General features: G+C 41.9%; 1 protein-coding gene across 2 annotated transcripts; it reads right to left on the bottom strand.

The window, feature by feature from the left end:
- Positions 1–4,954: 4,954 nt before the first annotated feature.
- On the bottom strand, positions 4,955–16,442 carry DCAF4 (DDB1 and CUL4 associated factor 4). 2 transcript variants are annotated; one of them, XM_061462720.1, is made up of 12 exons: positions 16,321–16,442; positions 14,707–14,864; positions 13,154–13,236; positions 12,395–12,497; positions 11,307–11,450; positions 10,588–10,637; positions 9,275–9,354; positions 7,614–7,709; positions 7,405–7,502; positions 6,536–6,712; positions 6,201–6,315; positions 4,955–5,281 (listed from the first exon to the last, which is right to left on the bottom strand). In XM_061462720.1, exons 2-12 carry the CDS (start codon positions 14,755–14,757, stop codon positions 5,088–5,090), a joined length of 1,191 nt encoding a protein of 396 aa, XP_061318704.1. In that variant the 5' UTR covers positions 14,758–14,864; positions 16,321–16,442; the 3' UTR covers positions 4,955–5,087. The 2 variants fall into 2 exon arrangements, with proteins under 2 accessions (XP_061318704.1, XP_061318703.1); XM_061462719.1 differs by lacking the exon at positions 16,321–16,442 and adding an exon at positions 14,135–14,239 and having other exon boundaries at positions 14,707–14,828.
- Between the last annotated feature and the right edge of the window lie 3,482 nt (positions 16,443–19,924).

Below are 19,924 nucleotides of genomic sequence, written 5' to 3'. Positions count from 1 at the left end.
GGAACTTAGCAGCCAGTCAGTATGCAGAGCCCATTCTTGATTGATTATCCAGAAGCAGAATCTTTGATGCTGTTTCTCAGCAAAGCAAAATCTTACATGGTGCTTAAATTGCAGCAGGCTTGACTTTACTGTTTCTGAACCATGGTGAGAGGATTATGAAGTTTAACCATGCCAAGTGCAAGGTCCTACACCTGGGTCAGACCAATCCCAGGCACAGCTACAGATTGGGCAGAGAAGAGATTCAGAGCAGCCCTGCGGAGAAGGACTTGGGGGTGTTGGTTGATGAGAAAATGAACATGAGCTGGCTTCAGTGTGCGCTTGCAGCCCAGAAAGCCAACCGTATCCTGGGCCGCATCAAAAGGAGCGGGACCAGCAGGTCTTGTGAGACCTCACCTGGAGTATTGTGTGCAGTTCTGGTGTCCTCAACATAAAAAGGACATGGAACTTTTGGAACAAGTCCTGAGAAGGGCCACGAGGATGATCAGGGGACTGGAGCACCTCCCGTATGAAGATAGGCTGAGAAAGTTGGGGCTGTTCAGCCTGGAGAAGAGAAGGCTGCGTGGAGACCTCATAGCAGCCTTCCAGTGTCTGAAGGGGGCCTATAGGGATGCTGGGGAGGGACTCTTCATTAGAGACTGTAGTGACAGGACAAGGGGTAACGGGTTAAAACAGGGGAAGTTTAGATTTGATTTAAGGAAGAAGTTCTTTACGGTAAGGGTGGTGAGGCACTGGAATGGGTTGCCCAGGGAAGTTGTGAATGCTCCATCCCTGGCGGTGTTCAAGGCCAGGCTGGACAGAGCCTTGGGTGACATGGTTTAGTGTGAGGTGGCAGAGGGGTTGGAACTGGATGATCTTAAGATCCTTTCCAACCCTAACTGTTCTATGATTCTATGATTATTTGGGTTCTTTGTTTTCCAAAATGAAAAGCTATCTGTAAGGTGTAAGTTCACTGCTGTTTTCTGTACACAAGAGCTAGTATTTGCTGTGTGAGTATGCAGATTATAGAATGTGGTTATTAAAATGGATTAGCTATTTAAAGGTGATAGATGTATATTTTAGCAGAGCCCAGTGCTCTTTGATATTAACACATTAGGATTCAATAACAAAAGGACCTGAAGGCAAGGGAGTGTAAATCCTAGCAGTAGAAACCTGTGAATAGTTTTATTACTAAACTGGTCCCATCATTTTTCCTGCTCATTCATCTTCCTGCCCAGTTCCTCACAGGGGGAGTTGCATTCACTGACGTTGGCCAAAGTATCTTATTATGTTCCTGCCTGCATCACTTGTGAATCGGGCCTTTGGTTGTGTTCCTGAAAACATGACAACCCTGGCTGGCTTTTGATGTCAATAAGAGTTTATTTGGTGAAATAAGCACCATCATTGTATTGGATCTGCCTTGCATTTATGCTAGGTGTCTACCTGCTGTGGCTGTGCTGAGGCATTCACCCATGTCCCTGTGGCTTTAACACTGCAGGACTCTGGCTTCACACCTGGTCATACAGACACTGCTATTCATCTTCCTCTCAGCATAACCAGCCCAATGAGGCTGAAGTTCTACTATCACACTATTTTGCAGCCTCTCATGTTCATGTTTCATTGTCAGCTGATGTCAGTCACTGTAATTCCATGTATTCTGGCATTGTCCTTGCATCAGGTTTATTGCTGTAATATAATTTGGCACTAACAGATACGTCTTTGCTTGTCAGTAATTTGAGAACAGTTATTTGGACAAGTGATAGAACTGTCTGGTTTTTGTACTCCTGCTTTAGCTGAGCACTCTTGGTAAAGCAATGTTGATGTGTATATTCTGTCAGTTACAGCACACAGTATGTCATAACTGTTCATAGTGTGGGCACATCAACAATGAAATCATGGCAATGCCGAAATAAACAAAAACTAATTAGGAGGGCTTTCAAAATCAACGATGTAATGTGACAAAGACAAAGCAAAACTAGAATGGCAGCTAGGGAGTTATCTTAAGCCAAAACTAAAGTGTATTCCACTTTTTTACTTCATTTTTATTGGCTATAACTCAGGTAAATAATAAAGCAACATAGATGTTATATTAATAAGTTATATATATGAAAAAAGTCTTCATGTAGGAAATGTCTCAATTGTGGCATTACAAAAATTCTGATGTCAAGAATGCCTGGAGATGTTGAAGCACCCTCATTTCTGACACTTTGGAAACCTGGCTAAATCTGGTTCTGCTTAAAAGGCAGTTTTACAGCAGCTCTGGAGAGAAGCAGTAGATACATGACAATGTACAGATGATGACTTGTCAGGAAGGCATCAGAGTGCTTCACAGCTACTGTGGTATTAACAGAACTGCAGACAGGGAAGAAGTTGTTTGAACAAGAAAAGCCAGGTGATCTTTATTGTAGTTTCAGACATTACCTGAAATGGTTTATCAACTTCGAGCCTTGGCTTCCATTTTGGAAACATGAAACTAATTCATAAAGTGCTTTAAACACTCAAGTGGAGCATCTTTCACCCAGCCCCCTGTCTAGAAAGTACGTTGGGTTGGTGTTGATTGCTTGAGTCAGCTCACAGTATATGTAGCATACATCGTATATGCAAGCAGGTACGTGCAGCTGAAGGTTTGTGCACCAAAGCTGAACTTTCCACTGCCAGGTTGTAACTTTTCTGAAAGCAGCTACTGTAAGGGGACAGCTGGAGAATATGTACACGTTTGGGTTTGAATTCTCAGAACTTTCTGAGAAGCTGAGGCAAATACAGAATTCTGATGCTGTAGCAGAGGGGAAGGATGCTGCAGTTCTGTACTTTTTAACAGCCTCAGGGGCCCAGCTATTGCAGCATAGTGAAATAGTTTAACATACTTCAGCCACTGCCTGCAGGCTGCTCCCTGTTTGCCACTGAAGCCAGACTGCTTCTCTTGCCCTACTTGCCCTCTTTCGTACTGCTCTTGCAGGCTTAATTAGAAGTGTTGGCTGCAAAAGCAGTAGTTGTGTGAATAGGTTTGCAGGGACACGTGCGTGAGTTTAGCTCCTGGAAACAACAGGGAGCAAATGAGTATCTTTTATAAGGTTTGCCTAAAAGGGAGCACAGAAAAGAAGCTATTTTCCATTATGTAAGATGCCTTTCTGCCACAGTTCCCAGTTGGTGCTTCCCACAGTAACTGGGCACAGTTGTTGCATGCTCTTGTTCTTGCAGAACAGGCATTACTGGAGGTAAGAGCACTGAAAGGAGTTTAAATGCTAATTTAATTTTGGAATGAATTCTGATTTAAGGGAGTTCATGATCTTTGTGGTTTGCTAGCTGCAAATGTTTGAACCACACATATTTACTAGGAAGAATATCAATATGAAGTATGTTCCAATTTGAGCTGATAACCAGATGTAACATGGAATTTGCAGGGGGAGATGGGGTTAGCTACATTCCGATTTCCTGGACAGATGCTTAGTTGCAGTATTCATTATTAACTAAGTCAATGCAAACGCCTTTGAAAGTTGTGCTGTATGCATTGATCACTATGCATGCAACAGAAAATGTCCCATATTAACATAACCAATCAAGACAAGTTGCAGAGTATTTTCTCAAATTGAAAAGCGAGCCAGGGATCAGGTCTCTCAGTTACCCAAGGGCAGAAGAGGAAGAGAAGGCGGCAGCAGAGAGCATGCTGTGAGCAGCATCCACCCTGCTTTGTGTGAGCAAGGAGGCTCTACAGAGGCATAATAGAGCCAGAGGTGTCAGAGGAGCCACAGCTGTAAGGAATTCACAGCTCCATCTGCCAGCAGGTGAAACAGGAGTTTGCAGTTAATGGATACAAGACAGACTGGCAGTGTGTGTGTGTGTGTGTGTAAGTAAGTTGATGAAGACACAGATGGTAGCCCAGGCATGAGCGCTGCACTGGGTACTCTCAACTATAGGCCACACCTACAGTCACCAGCAGCACTCACCTTTGTGTGTGCAGCCTGTACCTCATTTCAAAGCACTTGGCATGCTGGTGCTCAGCCTAGCTCTGTCATGGCCAGCTCACTGAGCAGCTGGATACAGCCTCCAGCTTAACATGCTGTGCAGTGAGGGTGGGGTTAGGACTTGTTGGTATGCTCACCCGATGACCTGGCAGAACCCCATGGGAAGCAGCATCTCTGATGACACAGTTGTACATCTCAATGCTCCAAGTGGGTCCCAGGGTGGAAAGGTGGTTGCTACATACATTAGCTGCAGCCTAGCTACTGGGAAGGTGCTGGAGGTAACAAGGCTCCATGGGGTGATAACTGTTCTCAAATACAGATACAGTGTCCTCCAATTACTGTGAGCTGGTGCTACAACTTCACAGCTGAGGGCCCAGTTGTACCTCTGTATGCAAGAACCTTGACTCTGCACAGGTGATTTCCTATCCCAAGGAGGATGCAGTATGTCCAGACAGGGCTTGGCTCCTGCTGCAGCTGCATGCGCAAGCCTGCCATTCCAGACTGCTGATCAAACTCCAGGTTAGGGCTGTGGACCTGGTTAGGAAACACTATGATAAATTAACAGGAATGTTCACCATGGCTACTGGACCAGAAAAGGAGCTTTCTTCTATACATGCTGCCTACTGCCATCTGAAAAGGACAAGGTTTAGCATAGCCCAGCCCAGAGGACCAAAACAGTGAGTGGGGAAACAACTGTTGGACTGCTCCAAACACAGATGTAGCAGACACATGATGCATGGACCCAGACCAAAGATACTCCAAGCAAAGCCCAAGAACACTTAATGTCAGCTTCTCCACACCAGCTACTTCACTGTGCTAATCCACTCTGTTGCATCAGCCTACTTCCTAATGCAGACACAGCCTCAGCTAAGTAGTTATATGAACAAACTAGGATTAAGTTAGAGCAGCCTTTTGGCAGCAAATTCAGCTAGCATGGAGACAGGCCCTTACTGAAAGGTACCAGCTTTACAAAGCTTACAGCTAGGTTTCAAAGAGGCTGAGTATTGCCCAAGAAGTTAATCAGCATTCAGCTTTTATTTACAATATACATACAGCAAGATTTGCTGAACCTGCTGAAGAAGGTGCAGAAACTGTGAAGTCATGTATAGGCTGGCAGCTTTGTAGACGAGGTGTGAAGAGAATATTGTATCAGTCATAGGAGAAGTGGTAGAGATCCTGTTTGACAGCCATGAGTAAGCCAGGAACTCCTCGGCGACCCCCAAGTCTTGAAGAAAACACCACGCTGGGAATAGCATCTTTGGAGGATGGGTGAGGAGAAGGGATGGTTCTAAGCAGATGGGCATCCTGGAGACTCCAGATTCTGGTGTAGCAATCCTGACCAACTGGAAAGGACAACAGAATGCAGCATTACATAAAAAGTACTTTAGATGGCTCTGCAAGATTATCACACAGAAGCAGAAGGTCTATGGGGAAAAAGCCCTGACCATTTCTACACACACTAGAGGCAAAGTACTTATCAATACTTTGCAAAACAGACATTCTACACTGAATACTGACAAAGTGGGGAAAATGTGTATTTCCTATTAGGCAATAAAAGGTATAATAAATCAGTATTTAGAGCACTTTCCTCATTAGCAAGGTCCTAAGCCAAAAACGGGGAGGAAAAACTCACTGTCAAATTGACAAGAATTCCTCTCACCTATTGACAAATCCAAGGAGAGGAGGTTACTGTGTTTTCAGCGACACTGTGAAACTTGGCTATACAATGAGGATTTAGGGGCTTTCCTTCATTTATTGTTACTTTTCCTCCTCCCAACCCCAATTAAAAAAAAAAAAAAAATCTCAGCCTGTAGCCAAGTGTACTCAAAATGAACCTGTGTGGTACAGACAGTTTACAGGGAAGCTGGCTTACATGCCAGTGCTTCAGTACATCACCACATGACCCACTTAAGCATCAAACCAACCTATACACGGACTTTAGTCTCTATATAAAGTTATCACCAAGTCTCCTGTTTACATTCTCTGCTCTACTCTTGAGACACGCTGTGGAAAGGATAATGCAGGACACAGCAGTAAGCCATTACATGCTACACAGAAGTGATTACTGCATGTGTGCATCCATAACATTAGTTCTTAATTTTCATAGTACATTACAGTACACCTAAGGCTAAATTTCGTCAGAATTTTAAAGGTTTAACAGTTTTACAGCTTCCAACAGCTGTAGCTAAGAAACACTCCTCAGGCATCAGAAAATCACTGACATGCACTCTCTGAGTAGAGGGGAACAAAAAGTCAACCCACCTGCTGTTAGAAGTCCTTCCTCCTCATTTATATGCAGAGGGAGAATAGCATATTCATTGTGATGGCCCTTGTACTGCTTCACACACTTTGCTGTTCTTAGGTCCCACAGTTTTATCTGCAAGTTGAAGTAACTGTTTGAAAGATCGTATTAAGAAAGCAGAGAGCACTTGACGGTTGACAAATAAGTAGATCTGGAAGAGGACACATATATGGAACTACCACCAGTTACATACTATTCCCAAAGAACACGCATGCACCCTCAGGATTCGGATAAGTGCCTGTCAGTGCCCAGATACTAAAACAAACGCAATATCCCAAATGTGACAAATCCATACCTTGCCAGCCATATCTGCTGCCATAAGGTAATCTTCAGCCTTCAGAAGGCGAATGGATGTGACTGCTGAGTCATGGAAGAGCTGAATCGCCTTCCAGCTCTGGCCCTTTCGGTTGCGCTGACGCACATCGATGCTGAATATCTCCCCGGAGCGGCAGCCGTTGTACAGCACTGGTGTCTGGAAGAGCCCAAGAGAAAGCCATGTACTATATACCATCTAAAAAGGATCTGACAGGTTACACAGACAGCATCTACGTCAGGTTTTTGAGCTCTTTGGTGCCAGCTCTCGAAAGTATGTAATTAACATGGGCATTAAGACCCACATTTATTTTTTTTTTAACACACTGCAACATTTTTCAGCCAACCCATTAGTTCCATTCAAACCTCAACTGTTTACTTTAGCTGTGAAAGTTCAGCTAGGGAAGTAGAAACTTAGTCTAACATAACAGCAGAACAGGAAGTGGAATTCTCACATATCCAATTTCACCCTTCCCACTAAATGTTTGTGAACACTTCCAGCAGTATTTAATAGGGGGCTTTCTCCTTCTTGATGGAGACAATCAAGAGTGTTAACAAAATGAGGTCATTTGCCACAGATAAAACAATTTTAACACAGGTTATCACTCTGCTCTTTGTACTTCCTTCGTTTCCTTTTTACCTCAATACAGTTAACAAAAGTTACCCCTGTTGCCACAGAGTTTGAAATTGGTTAATCTTTGCTATTCAATTGCATGCAACTATCAGACCACATCAGCTGTGCTGTGAAGTATCTATCCAACAGTAATTGTAATCACAACCTTATGTATGGTACGATGAGTTCAATCACAGACAGAACATAAAGCTGTGGAAAAAGGGCATGGTGGTTCTTACCTGTGTGGCAAACTGTTGTGCCAGTACATCACTACTGGTTCTAAATGACTGTTGACGCCCTGTCACTACATTGGCCACAAGAACTCGTCGTGTCAGGCCTAAGGAAGACAGATTATGCTCGTTTAGCTGTAATTTGGGTAGCAGCTTGGCGATTAATGTAAGAAGTCTTTCCCCTTGAGACAGAAGTGGTTGCTAGCCTTGTGGATCACCTGTGCTGAAGCAGGCATTTATTTGAGGATTCAGGCACCAAGCACAGGACCAGGCAGTCGATATCTTGAAGCTGCACAGCATACCAGGTCGATCTCCTAGGAGGGAGGAGCAATACATGAGGCATCCATAAAATGTTAGGATAGGGTGATATCCCAGAAAGCTTCTCTGGATTTCCATAACTCTTCCAGTGTTTCCATCTGAAGCAGAGGAACTGTTACCCAGTTACTGTCCCTGTGCTACTCAAGACAGAATACAAAAGTGGGGCTTCATGACTGTAAGCTGAAGATGTGTCTACATCGATGACTGTGAGAGATCATGAAATTTATTCAGCATTTAGAGTGCTGACAACAGCAGGAAAGAAAAGCTAACACTTGTCTTATAGCACTAAGAAAGCCATTTTTTAAAGACAAGTGGGCTAGAAACAGAAAACATTTACTTTATAAGCTATAGATTAGCCAAAGCCTAACAATACCTTTGATTTGACCCTTACTTCTGTAGCTCCAGCATAAAGTCTACTAATTGACGTAAATTTTAAGTCCTCAGTTTGCACTTACTTCATGCACATGCACCATGATCATGTGTATGTCAGCCAGCACAGGGGACATGTCTAACACCCAGTTTTAGACAGATGAACTACTACTTTACTCCCAGCATCTGCTTAGCAAGGTTCCCTCAAACCAACAGCTTAGGAGACTGAAGTCAGTCTAACTTGGAAATACCTGAAAACGTTAATAGGACATACTAGACAGGAGGACATGGGTAGAACTCAGGGCTTCTGATTTTGGTGAAGGGCTTCAAATGTTCTAGAAAGCAACTGTGCATGCTGGCCTAGTAGCCAGCATGAGCCACTGATGAGTCAGTGAAGAATCAGTGACTCTTCAAGTTCATGCTAACCCTACATATTTTTTTTTTAATGGCAGCATGGCATTAAGGATTTTAAACAGGTCCATAACTCTTTATCTGTCACAGGTTTTCTCTGTATAAACTTAACTGACTATGTCTGAATGGAAACTGGGTCAGAGGACAGTATTGTGTGACTCAAAGAAGCATGGTTCTGATATCTATCAAGAAAAGTCCTGCCCCCCCAAAACACTGAACAAAGATAAAGACACAGCCACAGCCATCAGACTTAAGACACAGGATTCTCCACATCAATCACATTTACACACAACTGAGCATGAGTCTGTACAAGCAGCTATGGGCTAAGGCATTTACCACCTTTCCACCTTTGATTAATCCAGTGAGCATACTTGAGTAGCTACTATGAGAAGGGATTCTGCAATGATTCTGGATTTTCTCTAAGGAAATTTGAGTAATTCTCGTGTGCAGCTTCTGAGTATCAGTTACAGGGAAAGATACTCCAAAAAATCTTAAGTGTTTACTTTACAAGTGAGGTGTTCTCCTGCCAAACTCAAGTACTATGTCAGCAGCAGCTAAAAATAAACTAGTGCTTTGAATACTGCTTGTTAATTAATTCTTAAGGCAAGTTCTCTCATCTGTTCACTTCTTAAACTGGTTCAGACTTTCTAAGTTTTCAAGAATACAAAAGTCTCACCAGCTACTGAAGACAAGTGTAGAACTAATCTTTCTTTTATGCTCTTTTCATGCCATAACTGCTATCAAAAATTGGAGAGAAAAAAAAATAACAGAAACATCCTACCTGAGTTATCGCTGCTGAACAACGATGCTGGAAGCAGACTGGCACAGCCTGGTGTTTCTGCAATTCCCATGAGACACAGCTTGCTGAAGTGAGTTAAGGAAAACAAAAATCTCCCCCTGTAATGGGAGAGGCTACCTAACATTTATAGCTGGGAAAAGCAAGATGATCTAACACAACCACAGCTCACAATACCTTCCCTTTGAGACTTCTGATGTGCCTTACAGTTTCCAATTAAGTCTTGACTTTTCATTTCTTTCATAGGAAAAGGCTAGAAAGATCTTATTCTGGTAATAAAAATACATATGCAAGAAAGACAACAGAAGAATACTAAGGCATCTCTCTAGTGATAGAAAAAAAATGCATAGCCTCCATAGATCATTCTCATCTTTACATGCTGATGACACTGCATTAATATAGATCTGTTTTTCATGGAGATGAGTTGGAAAGAGGCACACATATTGGGAGGCAAGGAAGACTCACTTTAGATTACACTAAAATACTTTCTAAAGTTTATATCAGGTATAAATAGGATTTGAAAGATGCATTTCTAGTTCAGTGCGGTAAATTTGTGACATGACTAGAGGAAAGCACGAGATGACCAAACAGTCCCCCCCCAGCTCCCAACCAGCTGTGAGGAAGCCTGACGCACTCCTGCCACCTTCTGGAGCAGTCCTGAATTGCTTGGCTTTTCCCATTACATGGAATTTCCTGTCTTTAGGCACTTTAACATCACAACTGTTGCCTGCTATCTCCCACTTTAAAATCCTTTTCTTCCTCTCTTCTGCACTGTCCACTATTGCTGCTTCTGCTACATCAACCTTCCTCCTCTTCCAAGACAGATCTGTAGAACATGCCTTGAAAGTATAAGAGCAAGAATTACATCCACTCTCCTCTCATCCCAACCAGTATGGGGGATGGTTTACAACAGAAACCAACTCACTTTCAAAGAGGTCCACTTTAAGGAGAAAGGTAGTTCCTTTAACCCTCTCTCTCATTCTTTTGCCCCAGCTAATTTCTAAACATCAGATAATTTTGGATATGGCATTTACATCATTAATGAAATGGGAAGTCTCCAGGGGAGGAAACATGCTCTCTCACCTACTATTACACTGGAACAATTCTACATATAACAGAATCATACATCTGTCTCAGTATCTTCAACATCTCCCAGTTTTTATAACTTTTATCTGTTTTCCAGAAAACTTAATTTCTGGGACACCTACATGAGAGGCCTTTCCTGGAAGTCAGTTCTCTGCAGCATGATGCAGACTTGTGAAGGCTGAACTGAAATTCTGCTTCTTTAAAAAGGATATAAAACATGAGAATCTGGATGAGTCAGTGATGCCCAGCACATAGAATTCACCTTCAGACACAAGAAGACATACTGTTTTTGTGATCTGTTATTCAATTCATGAAATGATATTTCCATGCACTGATGACAAAATTATGCACTGGGCACACTTCCTTAACCCAATAAAAAGTGCAGCAATGGGACATGAGCATTTTAGCCTCATACTTCTCTTAGAGGACAGAGCAGAATTGAGAAGTCTATCCAAACACAGACTGAGGTATCAAGCACATCCTATTATTTAAGACTTCATCTTTAAAAGAATCTGAGGATGGAGAGATTATGAAAGCTGGTTTTAAATATGCTTCATGATAGAGAATAAACACATTTTTTCCCAAATTATTTTTTAAGAAAGAAGCATGCAAATCTTAGTGGTTTCTGGCCTTCAACATCAGTTTTGACAGCTATGGCCAAGTGCAACTCTGAAGTAAGTTCCTTGGAAGCTGATACTTCTACATAGTCTTCCAACTGTAGCATAACATTCCTGAGAACTAACACTGGTACTGAGGACTTTCAGAGACAAGTTTACTGAGAATCTGCATTTATCCAAGCTTCACATTGCAGGATTCTTCCACTCTCTCCTCCTAACCCCTTCCTCAACCCTCATGCATTTCTACCTGTGATTCCCAAGAGCAGCATTCTGAGAATGCAATAAAGGAAGGAAGCAGCAACAGAACACAGTACTTTGCGATTTGTGAAGTAGAGGTTGTCATACATCTCCACAGTGGGAGACTCCTTCCCCAGACCACTGAGGTTGATGATACCGTATTTACATCCTCCATGCTCTACATCATTCACAGTGAATATCCGTTCACAAGCAACATCCGCCTGTAAAAGAAAAGTTTACCGATCACACTTCCTGCAAACTTCCAGGAAAAAATGGTTTGAAGGAGCTGCATTAGGTCTGAAATGAAACAACACATTAATTCTCATCCCTTTAACATCATACACTTTCCATTCATCTCTAAAATGAAGTGGTTAACTCCTTTTTATATGCATGCACAGAAACATGAGTAAGGAAAGCATTTACTTCTTGAGTAAGTACTCTTTCCAATCACAGCAGCTCTAGACTTTCTCTGGCGGATTAATAAGCACAAACTGATACAGGTAGGGGACCCGAACCAAAAATTTTAACCTTATCAAAGTGGAATTCTGCTGCTGCTGGATCACAGCAAATGCTACATTTCAACTTTCTGACACTAAGTTTCTGATACTTCCAGCTTCAGCTACCTACCCAGTGCTGTGTTTACAAGGCCAGGAGCTGGTCTTGCAGAGCTTCCTACATAGACTACAAAACATACTTGCCCCAGAGACTTCTCCTGCACGTGCACTACCATCAACTTCAGTAGAAACTGCCTTCAGATCATGAGCTGTAAAATGATTACTGATGTTTAAATACGTTCTCTGGACCACAGACTTTGCCACTCCCAAAATTCTCTTCCAGTTTATTCTTCCTGTTAATCCTCTGTACCTTCCCTTCCAATCTACTCAACTCCTGCTTATTTCCAAGACAACAAGCTGATCAGTTTCCAAAAAAAACACCTCCAAAAATATCGCTTTCATATTCAACTTTTTCATTATTTTCTTTGTAGGAAAGTCATAGCCTCTTCCTACCTGTTCAATTACCAAGCACAGATTTTGAGAACTGACACAACAAGAACAATGCATTTTTGAAAGCAAAATTTGACTTATGGGGTTTAATTACAAGATCCTGAATTTTCACTGAAGATGGGCTTTCTTTATCCTAAAGGTGTAAATTCTCATCAACATACCACAATTATTTTAAAATTGTTGGTTCCAGCAACTGAAGAATCTGGACTGTGAATTTCTATCTTCCTCCTGTGCATGCAGTTTACTTTCAGCTCATGAACCAGCCTGTAAAAGTAGGTGGGGAGAAAGAATTCACGTAAGCCTAGGTTTAATGCCAACCAAAGAATTCTGGAGAAGATATCCAGAACTGCTTTTCAATCACAGAATATAAAATGTCAGATCAACTAGCACACTGCAATTTAACTTACATGAGCCATGCACATGCGCATCTTCCACATTCATGGAATTTCATTCTATTATTTTGAACACCAACACATCTTCAGCAGCAGAAACAACATCATAGCAAGTCACTAACTTGCTTTCTGTGCTGTTAGTGAATCTGGGCTGTCTGAGCCATTCTACTGGGATGGGGGGAATGCTTATGTCAGTTGAAGAGCATTCAGTCATCCAAAGAAAAGATGCACTGTTCTCATAAAGCACAATGTGGCAAACCAGCATATATTGGGGAGGGAGGGGAGAGACACAGGGGAAATGAAGTTTTAAACTCCATTTCTCCAAAATTGGGAAACCTATTCTGTTTGAGTTCTCATCACTTCAGTAATCTGATTATAAAAGAACATACCTGATTTCTTATTGTAAGTACTATAGTCCTCTTTATCTTAAGTGGAACAGTGAGAAATGCAAAAAAAAACCTGACAGGAACAGTTGTACTAACAGCAGAACTTGGTACTACAAACAGAAAACAAATCACACCATTGTACCTGCAATAACTTGTGGAGCTGAGCAAACCCAACTGCCTTTTCTGTAACAGCATAGATGAATTCAGTCCAGCCCTTGTTGTTTGCTGGAAGAGAGTAACATGAAAGTGTATTCAGTTATTTACTTCACAATTGAAACACATCTTAGATGTTTGGGTAACTTTTTCCTCTAGCCTATATATATTAAAATTTTAAGAACCTCTATAAAACACATTCCAACATCAGCTCCTTGGTCTTCTACAATAAATAGACAATATATTCCTGTGAAATTTTGTGGGGTGCTTCTATAAATAGAAAAACTGAAGGGGAAAATCCCAGAGAAACAAAAACAACTAAACAAAGCCCAACAGCCACTAACTGTAAGTTCTTATTATAGAGCACAATTTTCTATCACAATATTGATATTAACTATGCAGCCTTACTGATGCACTAATTTAACTACTTCTTGATTCCTCATTTTTTAAAGTTTCATGCAAACACTTTCTGGGGAGACAAAGCAAGTATTTAAGAATGTTTTTATCTGGGAGCCTAATTCAGATGTCTGATTCAATAGCCAGGCTTTGAGATGTATATCCATAGACTCACAGAATCAGAGAATCAACTAGGTTGGAAAAGACCTTTAAAATCATCAAGTCCAACTTTCATCCAAAGGCTACCAAGTCCATGGGGTGAAGGACTAACTCATGTCACCAAGGGTGTCATCTACAGCACTGTGGCCAGCAGCTCTTTGGTATCTATGAAACCTAAACGGCTCACATAAAGAGCTGGAACAACAACAAAAAAAAGCCAAAACCAAATCAACTGCAACATTTTCACAGTAAGGACTGAAAAGCAGAACACCAGCTGAAGCAAGAACTTTATTACCCAACGAGGAAAATATTGCTTGCCTCTTCCAACTGACAGCAGATTTAGGCTGTGCTGTGATTTATAAAGTTGTAAGATACAGCTTTCAGGTAATTAAAACATCCATGTTGGGCATTTTACCTAGATTACAGATACGCAGTATCAGCATTAACTCTGCTGTAACACTTTATGATGAAAAGCACACAGGCTTTCCAGGCATAAACATACAACCTGCCCTGATCTTACCTGTCAAAAAAACAACAAAAAAAATCTTCATGAAAAAGCTGTTTCCACAAAATATAATTACTATTGTTTCTACAGGGTCCAAGAATATGATAAACACATTTATTAAATATGTGGAAACTAAATATGTGGAAAACTGAAAATCAAGATCCCACTTTGCCAGTTCACGGCAGGGATTTGAAACCTGGCATCCAATGTCCTGACTCAACTGTAACTGTTGGACAATCTGCAATTCTAAGCACAGTTCCTGTCTATTTATAGGTTTTTCATTTGTAATGACTTGCTTTCATTCCTGTGTAGAGCAGCCAAACAAAAGCTACAAGGACTATAAATTCTCTGCAGAAAGAAATTTTCCTTTCTTCAGACAGCTTAGGGAACTGTACCACAGTCAGAACTGAAAAGCTTTAGTTTATCATCTGTCCTGGGCTAGAGCATAATAAAGCCTAATCGCAGTATTTTTCAGAATGTACCTTCTTTTGTTTTTCTTCCTCTTCTAAAAGCTTCAGCCTTTTGCATTCCATGGCCTTGTACTGAATGCTCTCCTTGGTGAGTGGGTTGTAGTTATTATGTCCAGGCAGCAGGCGAAAATAGCGGTTCTTGTCTGCGTCATAGTAAAATCCTGGCAGTTCTTAGGGTTAAAAAAAAAAAAAAAAAGTGGCAAAACCCAGGCAAAATCAGATAGACAACTAAGTTTGTTTACTGCTCTTTGACATCCCGCATCTTCATGGGAATGTCAGTCATAAGGCTCAATGCTTTTGCTCTCAGCAGGTCCCAGGCATGATACGCAGACTAGGAATAGATAACTGCCACTTAAAGGAAAAAAAATATTATTTATAGTTTTCAAATGCAGTGCCATTACACAAGTAGAGAAAGGATGTCATCAATGACCAAGATGAAATCCAGACAGATCACAGAGAGGAAAGATTCTGCTGCAGAACAAAAGTGACCTTTCTTCATAAATCATTCCTGAGGTGATACTCTTGGTTAGAAGTCTAGGTAAGGCAGTCACAAACAAATGACAAGAAGGTATCATCCAAACCAAAATAAAGTGATTCACTTCCCAGAACAAGCCACTTTTTCTTCAACACATAGGAGAAATATAGATACAATCAAGAGTACATTTGGACAATACACAGAAGCTCATTTCAAAGATAAACAGGGATGAAAGAAACATTCAATTTTAGTGCTTCACTGCCCAGGTAAATTCAGAGAGGCAGACAGGTAAAATACTTAGATTCATATGGCACAATGTCTCAAGACAAAGGATTTTGTTCAGAAAGATGAGTGTTAACACTTCATTTCAAGAGTTTTTATTTAAACCTTTATCTGCCACAAGAAACTGCATTTGAAGTAACCTCTTTTTGCTGCTGCTTACAATTCAGTTCATTGTCAGCATCTTTTAGGTTTCAGCTTAGCAACAAGTGACACAAGATTTATTCAAGTCAACAAAAATATAGAGTGAGTGAATCAGTAAGGTTCGTAACAGCACACTGCAGTTAGTATACATAATCTAATTATACTGCAACAAATGCTTTGCAGGATACATCTAACACACTCACAGTCTCTTAAACACAAAAGGGTGATATACAAAAAACGTGCCCTTAAATGCTGTCTTTGTCATTAAGTGGTTATACAGTCAGTGGTGTTTCAGGACTCTCCTGTTGTGGAGAAAGAGATGTTCCCACAGGCTTAGCTTTTGCTAGGGCTGTTCAATGAGTCAGGAAACCAGAATGCAAATGTAACATCTTCCTCAATAGCACTGCTACTGCATCAAGTATGGTTTCACCAGTCAACTCCCTGATAATGAACAAACATTTAGCCACTATTTTTTTCAGTTTATATCAGTTTGGCTAAGCACACAAGTTTTCAAATAGAAGCACTTAGGGGTGTGAAAGTACATTTGGCCCTCCTCTCTCATTCCTCACTTACTGATTTTTTTATATCACCCAATGTTACTTTCCCCCACAAACTTTACTGCTTATATCCTTCCTGTAACTCCATACTATTAACACAGCTACTACTACTTTCTTTGTGCAGTCAGCATATAGGCAGTGATTTTTGACACGTAAGACATGGTCTCTTACCTGCTACTACAGAATTCTGGGTTAAACTGGATGAAGAAGGATCCCCACTGCTGCTGGGGCCTGCATGCACTGGGGTCTGTGGGTCCTCCTGTTCCAGCCTAAAAAAAACAGCACTGTCTTCAAGACAGGCTCACTACTGTCCTATACATCTTTCCCACAGAGAATCTAGAAAGAGGCTTGCTATTTACATTAATGGAGTACAGTTTTGCAGGGCTGTGATAAGCACCCTGAGCATTTCACCATACACTACATTATGAAAATTAAACAGTAAAAATATTCAGCTTAATAACCTCTCAAGAACATCAGAGGTACCAGTATTTTCAAGGCCTTAATTACTTGCTAAAACATTACAGGTGTCTGCTAACTCTGCAAATGCCTTTAATTCTTTTCAGCAAAAGATTAATTCTGGGCTTTTTATCATATCCCTTGATTAAAAGAAAAGCCCACCCCTGAAAGCATGTAAGACTTCACAGCTTAAAACAAGAGACAGTGTGGGTAAAACGTTGATGTCAAGTCAACAATATTTTGCCATTCTCTTTGTGACAGAAATTTCACTGATGAGGTTCAGAAACAGGCAAAATAAAAGTTTAATGAAAACTCCAAGAAAGAAAAGTCTCTGCTTTTGTAATAAACATTGCAGTAGACAGGGTAACTGCAGCTTTCTTCTTTTTATGTAACTCAAATGAGCGTATTCAGTATTGATGAGCAAAATTCCATGGGGATGTTTTCTGAATTGCCTGTACAATTCTCACTTTTAAAGAGAGGCCTTATTACATATCCTCTTAAAAGCATTAGGCCAAAATGTTTTCCAAGTCATAATTTATTGAAAACAAAATGACAAAGAAATTCTAATTCCAATACCAGCTCTATTACTGTTTGATTATATAACTTTGAAAAGTTAAAGAACGTAACATTTACAGAAGGAAAAATACCTCACACCAAACGCAAGCATTTCAGTTGAAAGCTTTTTAATAAGATCATTTTAATTCCGTATTCATTGAATTAGGGACCATTTGCATTTTTAACTTTTCTTACACAAAAACAACTAATGAGGCAAACTCATGTGTGTGTCTCTTTCTCTAAACATATATTTGCTAGAAAATGCTAACTAAATGCTAATTAAAGCAAAGGATTGGCCTCTTTTATTCCTGGAAGAGGAACTAAAGAAAGAACACGGGAAAGAAAAAGAGGCACAAAAATAGCTCGAACACAGGCAAGCATAAGTTCAAAAGTTTAAAGTGTACTTTTCTGAAAGAATCAGTTTTCAAGGCAGTGGATTATTCCTGAGTCCTTGTGTCAGCTCCCTGATCTGCCACATGTAGTATTATTATCATGTTACTTAACATGTTTTTAAACTTTCAGCAAGATCCTTTAATGACAGTTTTTACACTAGTAGACACTGAGCATAAAATAAATGGGCAGGTGGAATGAAATACAAACGTTTTTTGTTCCCTGAACTATCTTTGCATATTGATGAAGAGCTTATGGATGACCAGGCGCACCTGAAAGGACTAGCCCATGAAACTACATCTCAGTTTAAAGCCAATACACAGTTGTGCACGTATGATACACTTCCAGAAATCAATGCAATTCTAGTTCAAGTAGAGATGACAGATATACTATAATCTGCACTAGACTTTTAGATGGCATACTCTCAGTTCGACATAGCCACTATTCTGAAAATTTAATCAGGCATAACATCTAACAGCTTAACCCATGGCAAGCACAAGCTGCATATACTTGCCTCACAGCACGGTTATTGTGATCGGGAGCAATAGCTGCACGCCGTCCACGCTTTCCTTTGCCTCTCCGGTAACACCTCTTCATTTCTACTTGTAAAACAAACACACACACATACTTCAATGCTACTTGCCTGGAACAGTCACAACAGTCTCTTAACACAGCCTCTTTTCGATGAAATAGCTTTGCAAAGGCCTAGAGATCAAAGCCATTTAAGAGAGTAATTTACTTGAAAGAGTTTCTTTCAAGCAAAAGAAAGTCCAAGCGGCACCGTATCTTAAAGAAAGACAGACCATTACTACTGGCTGTTCGAAGGGAGGCTGAAGTAAACAGCGTGCGGCACTGATCGCCTTCCCCACACAGCACGAGTAAACGTGCTCTTGCCAAGTCCCGCCATGCGCAGCACGGAGAACAGCGTGTTTACAACCACCAGCCTCCTCCCAGGCAGAGGAGCTTCCACGACACGGGGACAACCCAAAGCGACCCACAGCGATCTCCCTGCTTGCCGCGCCGGGCCCAGGTGCCGGACGAGGCCTCCCGCCTACAGCAGCCAGGCTGGACAGGCGGGGGTTTGTAAACGGCCAGGCCCACTGACCGCTCGCACCACGAGCGCTTCCTCACTCCTGGCGACTTCGCTGTTGGGCCGAGACCAGCCCCGCGGCTCCCCCGCCCCGCTAAAGCCAAAACCCCTAACGCAAAGGCCAAACGAGCACCCCTTACCGGCTCTGACCCCCAGGGCGCCCCAACGCCGTCACGGCTCCGCCCGCTCGACGACGGACGCTGCTGATTGGTCCGTATCCGCCCCCGCCTCTTGATAGACAGCTAGATCACCCAACAGGAGACGGCTGAGCTGGCGCGTGCGCCCCGCGGCAGGGGTGGGCCACGGCTGAGGCCTGGTGGGCAGGGCCTCGTAGGTGTACATGGGTAGGTGTGTGTGAAGGTGTCGTTTACCGCGGTAGGGAGGTAATAGAGTAGGGAAGTGAGGGCTTTCAGGGGGTTAAGGGGTGGGAGTGTGTGAGGGGAGCCGCGGTCAGGGGTTCGGAGCGTTTACTGTGAGGAGCAGCGCTGGGCTGAGGGACGAGCTGGTGAGGCCTTGCTGCTGCTGGTCAGTGTGTTTGGGGCCAAGGGCTGGGAGAGGCTGCTGGGGAGGGTTCACGGGCGGCACAGGTAGGGCAAGGGGTGGAAGAGAGTCAGTAGTTGAGTTCTGTGAGGGGAAATGCTTATTTTTCATTAATTGGGTTTGAAGGCAGTACGTTTGTAGGAGGTGTTAGGGGAAGGAGGCAGAGATGTGTGTTTCTGAGCAATGGGGTCACTGAAAGGGTGCCACTGCTTCCTTCGGTGGGTCAGTCATTGGTTAAAGGCCATTGCTTGGCTTTGGGGAGCCAGAACTTGGTACAACCTCTTTAAATTTCTCAAGAATTTAGGAGAGTGCTGGTTCTGAAGTGGCCTTCTCAGCTGAGGAGTCTTAATGCTTAAAATAGTCTTTGAGCTGCCTTCTGGGCAGCAAGCAGATAGATGGGTGATATTGAGGCAATAAATCTAGGGCAGCTTTGGGAAGCATGCAGCAAATGGAAAAGTTAAGAAAAAAGTTGGGGCTGCAGCAATCAGTAACAACTCAGGTGGTCAGCAAAATCTGAAAGAGCTATAAAAGGATGTAGTGGTAACTACCATCATTTTATAGTCCTTGTAAGAAACCTCTTCTTAATCTTTTACTAAAAGTGCCCTTCAGCTGCTAGTGTACAGTGGCCTTCTTCCTCCCCTTCCTGCTTGTATAACATTTAATTAAGAAAACCAGTATGGTAAAAATATTAATTCATTTTATGGATGATGAAGGTTACAGCAAAACATGAGCTGTAGTTCACAC

Source organism: Pezoporus flaviventris, unplaced genomic scaffold (assembly GCF_033815535.1).
Source record: "Pezoporus flaviventris isolate CSIRO_AGI_PZ_B2104156 unplaced genomic scaffold, CSIRO_AGI_Pfla_v1 ptg000035l, whole genome shotgun sequence".
Taxonomy (NCBI): Eukaryota; Metazoa; Chordata; class Aves; order Psittaciformes; family Psittacidae; genus Pezoporus; species Pezoporus flaviventris.
The sequence above is the reverse complement of the archived record's forward strand: the minus strand, read 5'-3'. Positions and strand labels throughout refer to the sequence as shown.

Excerpts from the sequence above, each read along its gene's own strand:
- DCAF4 (XM_061462720.1), bottom strand. The coding sequence starts at position 14,757 with ATGGAATGCAAAAGGCTGAAGCTTTTAGAAGAGGAAGAAAAACAAAAG. Across the intron at positions 12,498-13,153 it reads AGCTCCACAAGTTATTGCAG|GCTGGTTCATGAGCTGAAAG; the intron begins GTACAATGGTGT and ends CTACTTTTACAG. Across the intron at positions 7,503-7,613 it reads AAATGCCTGCTTCAGCACAG|GCCTGACACGACGAGTTCTT; the intron begins GTGATCCACAAG and ends TGTCTTCCTTAG.